The sequence below is a fragment of the Protopterus annectens genome, chromosome 6.part0 (genome assembly GCF_019279795.1).
Source record: "Protopterus annectens isolate FY-2018-M chromosome 6.part0, PAN1.0, whole genome shotgun sequence".
NCBI classification, from domain to species: domain Eukaryota; kingdom Metazoa; phylum Chordata; order Ceratodontiformes; family Protopteridae; genus Protopterus; species Protopterus annectens.
The window spans coordinates 147,330,962-147,340,370 of record NC_056737.1 but is presented as its reverse complement, the minus strand read 5'-3'; the positions used below and the strand labels follow the sequence as shown (position 1 = coordinate 147,340,370).

At 40.0% G+C, this 9,409-nt stretch overlaps 1 protein-coding gene across 1 annotated transcript in view; it reads right to left on the bottom strand.

Annotated features, from left to right (window-relative positions):
* Positions 1-9,409, bottom strand: part of ARHGAP5 (Rho GTPase activating protein 5) — a 1,324,990-nt gene that overhangs the window by 791,751 nt on the left and 523,830 nt on the right. The window contains 1 exon segment of the mRNA XM_044073882.1: positions 5,959-6,106. Within this exon segment, the coding sequence (XP_043929817.1) occupies positions 5,959-6,106 (148 nt within the window).

Here is a 9,409-nt window from a genome sequence, read left to right as displayed (position 1 = left end):
GCAATCCAGACCTCTGCTTAATAATCAGTGTGGAATGCATGTTCTTCTTATTTATCTGTGTGGGTTTTTCTCCCATTTTCAAAACATTTGCTGGATGATTAGCTATTCTAAACTGTCTACGTAATCATTTCACTTAAAACGCTAAATAAATATATAAATTAAACAAAATTCCATAAAATATTCCATCAGAACGGATACTTTTATTGATAGCAGTTTGAAATATCAGAGCTCACACAATGCCAAGTCCCAGAATATGGAGAATGAGTTACATATACAGATAAAAATTAAGATTATTTCTCTGAATATTCCTCTTTTCACCTAGGTATGGCAACTGCAGTTGTTATATATAAATCTGAGAGGGTGGGAGGGCTCGTCCACTCATACTAGGGGTATAAGGGGTTTGTTTGCCCCTTACAGAAAAACAAGTTTAAGGAAGAATAACTTCTGATACTCACTTTTCTCATGCATTTACGGTCTTTTTTTTTTCTCTTTGTTTTAGGTCTCTGGATTGCGAGCCTGGACATTTAAAAAGGCAGCCACTTTTACTATACTCGTATGTACTAGTCTGTTATGTATCTGTGCATATACCCAAATACAATAATATCTGGAATGTTGTGTCTAACCTTATGCCTTCCACACAGCCCTTCTCCTCTGTTCCAAACTATAACCTTCTCTGATGACTTGCAATTAAGTGTTTCAAGAAATACATTCTTGGTCCTTAACCTCTCCGAATAGTGTTTTGTCAGGTCTAACTTGAAACATTCCTTTTCAAGTGCCATCCCTTGTTCCCATGAAACTGTCTGTCCAAACACAACTTAACCTTTTCTATTGTAATATATACATATTCAGCTTTTTAAGTCTCATCATACGTTTTCATCCTTGCCCTTCCGATTCTGCTAACTTTGCAGGGCATGTTTTCAATTAACTTACTTTCTCATCTACTTACATGGCTTCCAGAACTTCACAAGTAACCTTTAACATGGCCTACACAATGGAAGGTTGACCTTTACAGCCAAAGAATCCACTTTGTGCCATCCTCTTGGCATTCAAAACTGTCTTAACATAGCACACAGCGTAGCAGTGACATATTATCCTAAATCCTTTACTTCTTATGTCTTACTTAAAGTCACTCCCATCAGGACTGCATGTTTCCTATCTCCCTCCAAAGCACTTAACTCTACATTTCTTTCTTTAAATCCAAGCTGTCATCTATCAGTCAACAAACCAGCTCCCACAGCTCTCTAGGAGCCTGAATTCATTCCTATCTAAGACTACTCTTTCACCTATCCCAGTTTGTCCTGCTCTCAAAACTCAGTAAGATATCTCAACACAAACACTGTATGCAGGGCATATACTAACACTTCTTCCTGTGGCACACCACTCACTACCTACTAAACTGTAACCAGAGCTTAGAAAGGAATCCTGCCACCATCAGCCATAAAAACAACATTATAATCATTGCTTGTCTCAGTCTGACAAAGCTTCTTTAGGGAGTGTAGACTGATTATCTGGCTGATGGTGGAGAACATGGTTTTACTGCCAGTCTAGTTGGTTTCAGTTATGTGGTTGTGTTACTACTTTTTGGGAGAAGGGATAAGTAGCTCTGTGTGTGTGGTGGAAGTATGCATCAATGTTTCTGTCATTGCACCCTCTGAAGATACAAGACATCTGGAGGAAAATTTAGTTAGAATATGTGGGTTTGGTCCAAAGGCGGGCAGTGCTGATCAGAACTGCTGGCTAACTGGAAGTAGAGCATTGTTAGAAGGGCACTGTCAAACCAAGTCAGTAGACGTTAAATGCCAGAGAGTTTAGTGCAGGAACCAACTCTGTCTGGTGTACCTATCACATATATCCTGCCAAGTTTGTAGAACAGAAATCTAAAAGGCTAAAAGCCAGGAGGCAGTGGCATGCTAGACAGCTCAGAGGTGGGGTCTACTCTATCTAGTATTTTTTTTTTTTTTTTGTCAGATGGCTTACTGAGTTTGGAGAGCAGAACCACCATTACAAACATTCAGACATAAGGCAACACAGTGCTTACTAAAGAAATAAAATCTCTGCTGGTGGTTCAACTAGCAACAGTGCCAGTACTTTTAACAACCCCAGAGGTACATGTCTAGACCATGTGCATGATATGTCCTCCAAAGACGCCACATCATTCTCTACTTGTTCTCAGCCTCTCTTCCACTTAACTACATCTATATCTGATCTACCTTCCCATGCAGGCACTCTAACTTGTCACTCTTGAGTAAATAAAAAGATTACAGAGAATTCACAAATTCCTGCATGATGTACTGGCAAACACTGGGACAAACTAGTACCTAAACATGTTTATCTGCATTTACTTGGTTAACTAAATGTATAACTTGGCTTACATACTCAACAACAAAGACAGGACTGAAAGGTGTGACACTGAAAACTACTGACACCTCAAATAAATTAATAAAAGTTGAAGGTCTTACAGAAAAACAGATATGTACATAGACAGCAAACTTACGATAAAAAACTGAGAGGTACTGTAAGGAATATTTTTGTAGTGGAAATAGGTTCAAAACTGGTTGCGGAACTTAATATATTGGGAAAGATATAATGCAACCCTAATAAGGGACAGAAGAACATTTGGAGTTGGTTGGCTTATTTTACTTATGCATTTATTGACAAGGGTACATTTTCAGGCTCTGCCATGAGTTTACAATCCGATAAAAAAAGAGGATACAAGGTAACATAAATGGTTAGATACACATTAAGTTACATTAGGAAAACATTAATGCAATCAAAAACAGTTGTAGGATTAAATCAGGTGCAAAGTAGGTAACCAAAAGAGTAGTGAAGACATTACTGCATAAATATTGTACTACATAAGACATTTCTACAAAAATATGACAACCAATAAAGGCACACTATTTTACACTGGGATGTGTACATCAGGAAGACAAGGGTAGTAGGGGCAGGATTTTTGGATGCAGCAAGTGGGAAGGGAAAGTGTAGATGTGGTGAAGATGGGAGGGGTAACAGTTGAAAAATATGTGAAGAAAGATTTAGGGGGTTAGAGTGAAATTATTTTGTATCTGTAATGTGCTAGGATATGTGGTTGCTGTAATAGGTTCTACAGCTTAAACTATTGGGCCACAAAGAAACGGTAGAAGTAAGACTGCACAAAGTGCTGCTGAACTGAGTCATGGAACAGATTAAATTATGGTGCTCATTTTAATACAACTGCATTTGGAGTGGTTAATCAGAACATATTTCAGCTGTTCTACAGCAATCGATGATTACTTACAGTGACTTAATATCGTTGGATATAGTTTCCCCAAAATTTTTGGGGCCAGTATAGAAAGTGTGTTCTGTGCATTTCAACTCGGATAGTGGGACTGGCAAATGGAGTTTCAATGGAGAAAAATATCTTAGATTATGAGTAAGATCTCTTTCTGGAATTCTCTGAGCAAAGAAGGGGAAGCTTTTTTGTTCATATCAGTTTGTATAGTACCACACTCATAAGAAGGGAAGCTTTTTGTAGTATGGGCAATTGTTTGGCTTTTGCAAGAGTAAGGCAATGTTCTCTTTTAAAAAGGTTAACAAACCAGCAAATGCCTGAGGTGATCTATAGAGTAATACAATTCTTTTATGAAGCAGAAGCAATGAGCCCTGCATTCTGTCTCCTACAGGCTTTTGAGGGGAGATCTATGCCTGGCATACAGGGCATTGTCAGATCCCACTCTGATGGACCTCCTGCATATCCATAAAACAAACAGTATCCTCCCAAATCCAATTCAAGTGCAACTTGGACAAATGGATGGGAAACCGGAAAGTCATCCTTAGTTTGGCACCTATGTCTCTGATGCAAACCGGCAACCTGTAAATGGTTCATCTCCCAGCCCCATGCTTACACTTATCAGGGATATCAGAACTCGTCATTGATTTGGGATGCATGGCTAGGCTTAAAAAGACACTTGTGGTCATTAGCCTAGTAAACACCTATGAGTGGGAGACCATACTAAAGCTTAGGGAGGAGGCACTCAAATAAGTCGTTCTAGTGCAACTACCGCGATGAACTATTTACTCATTTCAGCATGATTTACTGGTAAAGGTCTGGCAACATTTTGCCTAAAAATAATCACTTGTAAATTTGTAAACTTGTAAATACAAGTTTTTGTTTAATTAGAACCAGCTGGTCAAGCAACTGGCAAAGAAACAGGCATATCAGGAGGGTGAAGTGATATTTATCTACTGACAAAGCCTGCATTTCAAACACCATACACAGCTTAGCACTTCAACTAGTCAAACTCCCTGATAATACATCTGTATTTGACCTTCAGATTTTTCTGTGTTTCCTTGCATTCATTGCTTATGACTATGCTTTGCTTAATATAATGTTTCTAGTCCACAAACGTCCAGAGAATTTCTTCAATGAATGTTAAAACTGATTCACAGAGCAGTATAATGAGCTGTTATTTTTAGTACTGGGAAGACAAATCATCAGTGCTAGGATACAACATGAAAAAATACAGTTCCAAAACAAGCCCACAAACTTAAAAAATAAGTAAAAGAAAATACATAAAAGCAAACTGCTACTGACAGCCTTGCATTGCTAGATGCCTTCTATGCTTTACAGTACACAAGATCAAAAGAGTGCCTTTAATTTCAAATGCAAGTGGTCTGGGTCAGAAAACTTCAACAATCATGCGTCACAGCACAAGCACATACATTCCTGGCATTTTCTAGAACGTTAGTTTACATCACTTACACTGCCCCAAGTACAGTCCCCTAGGGAGAAAAAGGAACCTAAAAAGCCTTGTCTACATGAGCATTAATGAATGCAAACTGAAAAGGCCAAAAATAATGATGCAAACTGACACACAAGCCACAAGGCAGACAGAGACGAAGAAAAACTAAAGGTTTTATTTGGGCAAACAGCGTTACCAATTCCTTCAGTGCATGAAAACCAGGAAAAAATGTTCAGTAAAATTAGTCTAGGTCCAAAATACATCATTGGAGATTGTGTTATCAGTCATTACAAGACCTCAGCATGTTACATTTCAACAGTATTTTTTAATCGGAAAGACGAATCATTCACTGTTAAAAAATAAATAAATAAATAAATCAAATTCCCAAAATAGAAATAAATAATGCAACATGTCACATCTACTTGACAAACCGATAAAAACAAAATTAAATGTTCACAATACCTTTTTGCATATACAGGATGAATGTAAATTTAATTTGCATACAAACTCTGGACGTGTACTTCAGCAAGCACAAACAACACAATTGCATACATACTTTGCTTTAATTCTCTAATCCTGTATTACAAAGTACAATCAATAAAAGTACCAAAACTGTATAAAAATACAACTTGAATATGCTATTTAAATAAGTGGACTTTGAACATGCTCCTCTGAAAAACAAGAGCAACAACAATGCAAAATGCAGCAAATTACTGACATCAGTTGTAGAAAACTTAAGACACACAGAAAACTACTTAACAGTAAAAGAAAACTAGGCTATTACTTAACAGTAAAAGAAAACGTACTGAAATTAAAAACTTCATAGAAAAACCTGTGCTGCCTTCTTCCTCTGCACTGTTAAGACACATTAACTTAATTTTATTTTACAATATCACTATACCCTGAGCTAGGTCGTATTGTGTGTCACGGTTTACAGCGATGCTCCACTCTTATTCCTGCCTCTTACTTTCCACCTCATTCAATGACTGTTGCCTTAAGGTTCACTCAGAAAATGCAGTTTGTTCTCCATGAAAAATCACAGCTATGTTCCAAAACCGCTGCAACTGTCTACTGCTTTTCAAATATGCCAATGTCCATTTGATAAAACAGTCCATCGTAATTACAACCATAGGACACATGCTCTTAACTGTACTTAACATGCATAATAAACCCTCAGCTACAATGGAAAATTATGTGAACATCTGGTTTAATGTAATAAATTATATTTCAGTCCTACCTGTTGTCTCGATATACTCCACACATTTTTCAACAAACAGTGGTACAGGCTTTTCTGGGGTAACCAAATCTTGCAGGGGCATCCCAAAGTAATTACTTTCCCAATTTCTACGAGTAGGTGGATTGAAAGGCTTTGTTTTTTGTTTTTGCTACAAAAAATATGAATAACGGTTTGTAACCATACGTATACATACATAAGATCAACACTACGTCCATCACCTAGTGTAATCTGAATCTGTTCAAGGGGGGGCTTTCAACTTCACCATTTAGGCTATTATGAAATCTTCATGCAGATTTTTGATATTATGGTGAAAAACATACATTCAAATGTAAATTAAACAGCACAGTAACAAATACATTGGATATAAAAAGTGTACACACCCCTGTTAAAATGCCAGGTTTTTGTGATATAAAAATGAGACCACAATAAATAATTTCAAAACTTTTCCCACCTTTAATGTGACCTATAACCTCTACAATTCAATTGAAAAACAAATCTGTTAGGGGAAAAAATATAAAAAATAAAAAATGTACAATAAGCTGGTTGCATAAGTGTGCACACACCCTTAAACTAATACTTTCTTGGAAGCACCTTTGAAAATCCAAGTATGGAAGTTTTGCTGACAAGGCATGGAGCTCAGAAATTCACTAGCAGAATTAATAGTAACCAAGAAAAGTTCTTCCATGATAAAAATGTTAAATCAACTTTGGCAGATGGTTTGAATGAAGTTCTAGTTAGAGCTTGCAGTAAAATGGTAATATCCTGAGGAAGAACAGTCTCTCTAAGTGGACATCATGACAGAAAGGTTCCCTTAAGAAAGGCTTTAGATAGTCTTAAGGATGCAATGGGCATGTGATTCTCACCAATGTGAATGGAGGACATGGCAGCTAATTGCACTTTGACAGTGCAAAAGCTGGCTCCATTCTTAAAAAGGATGGCCAAGTATTCCAAGACTGCTGAATGGAGGACTGAAAAAGGATCAAAACTGTTCTCAACTACTCAGCTGGAATCTTTTCCATTTTATTCTGTAAATCTTACATGTAGAGGGTTTCTGGGAAGAGGTAAGAATATAACTGAGAATGAAAACCTGGACTATCAAGCCATTACTGGAATTGGAGAAACCATGCGGTCAGTTTCAGGGAATGAATACCCAGGTGAAACAGCTCTGACAGGTGATATAATACATCTGCAGCCAAGCCCAGCAACCAGGGAGGGTGCACTAGATGAGGTTCGAGTAAGGGAAATCATACCTGTTGAGACCAGTAAGGGGCTATGATATGACTGTGATATTCTTCACCAGTGCCTTTTGTAAAAAAAAATTTGTAATCAGACGAATGGGGGACATAAAGGAGTCCTGGGGGCCAACTGTGGGACAGAGCATTCCTCCTGGGGTATCAGAGCGAAGAACTTGCTACACTTGATGTAGTGGAAAGATGCAAAAAGACTGCAGCAAGGTCAGCCCCAGTAACTGAATAGCTGCTCTGTGAAAGTTAGATTGAGGTACTCATGAAGACAGACAGATCTGCTCAACCTGTCTACTAGCACGATCATAGGCGGTTACTGGGCTACTGGCCCTGAGGCCCTTATAAGCCTAGCCAAGACTTTAGCCCATGTTTAGCCAAGTCAGCACCCAAAGCCCCTGTCCAGCAGGGACACAGGTGGAATCCCAAGGGTGTATTTTCTATTTCCCATCCAGGTGGTGCTTAAAAAGGGATAATGACGTACTCTGCTTGACGTGGGGAGGGAGTCTATTTCACAGACGGGGGAGTCTCTGGGACACAAATCTGTCCCGTCAACAAGTCCTATTGATATCACAGACCAGGTAGAGGTCACGCGTATGGGTTGCTCGAGTGCAGCTCAACTTACAGATATGCAGCAGTCCCATCAAGTCAGGGTCCAAGATTGCTCTGTATACCAGACAGAGGTCACCTCTGAGGAGTCTGTATGAAACTGAGTAGAGGGACAAGGCTTTTAGCTTATCTGTGAAGGGTAGATTTTTGAGGCCCTGGACTCTCCCTGGTGAGGAACCTCTATGGTCTCTCCAGCTGCTGCATGTGCCTTGAGATGTAAATACCGAAGTGAGCACTGTACTCAATAATTGGCTTTAAAAGGGAAGAATAATACAGGGATGTTATGACCTCTTTGTCACTAGATGAGATACACTTACTTATGAGGTGGGCCATGTAGAAAGCTTTCCGTAGAATGGAAGCAACATGATGGTCAAAAGCAGGTTGCTATCAACCTGGGTGCCCAAATCCTTCACTACTGACTGTGTACTTAGGATGTTATTAATGTGATATGTGGGGATGTCATTCTCCCCAAAGGGGATGATGATGCATTTTTTGGCATTCAGCTTGAGGCCATGTTTCTGGCACCAGTCATTTCTTTTGGTGAGACCCTCTTAGATGATGTCCACATCACTTGGTGAACTGAAGACTGCGCCCAGCTTGCAGTCATCTGCAAACTTGGTAAGCCATAGCCCACTGGTTTTGGCCTGCACCTCAGAGAAGTACATCCCAAATAACAGAGGCCCCAAGACTGATCCCTGGGGTACGCCGCTCGTTAAGGGTCTACTGTTTGAGGTGCCCCCCCCCCCATTTTGATTAGGTGGGTTCTATCAGTGAGCCAGTCTGCTACCCATCTGATAACATGGACTGATGCCTTGTTGAGAGAGTTTACCTACTATGCTCGAGTGGGGAATAATGTTGAAGGCTTTGGCCAGGTCAAGGCAAGCAGAGTGCACAGTCTTCCCCTCGTCCATGGCTTTGGTGACTGTCTCAAAGTCATCAACCAGATTTAACAGACATGACTTCCCCTTGACAAAGCCAAACTGTGCGAGGTCAAGTGTTTGGAGGTTGCCAATGGCCCAGATAATGAGGTCCATGATAATCCGTTTCATGGCCTTGCAGATCAGGCTAGTTAGGTTGATGGGTCTATAATTTCCTGGATCAGTGGAAGCTCCACCTTTGTCTAAAGGGATGACAGTGGCTGTCCTCCACTCGGATGGGACACAGCCAGTGGGTCTGTAATTTCCTGGATCAGTGGAAGCTCCACCTTTGTGTAAAGGGATGACAGTGGCTGTCCTCCACTCGGATGGGACACAGCCGGTACTCAGGCTTTGGCTGAATAAGGTGCCTAATGGTGCTGCAATTTCATGCCTGAGCTTATGTAGGATGCAGTCTGGGATGTTATCGGGTCCCATGGAGGCTGTATTTTTTGCCTTTGAGAGGGCAGTAATGACCTGTTCCCTAGAGACAAGGGGTGGGGGGGCACGTACTGGAGATGTCCTGATTTACTGATGGGGGGGACAGAGGGGAGAAGCTTTCGCTGAATCTGCCAGTAGATTGCCTATAAATACAGCATTTGTGTATGTGGTGCCCTTGATCACCAGTTCTGAACAGATCTGGGTACTTCCTTTGAGATTGCGGACATATGTGAAGACGGCCTTATG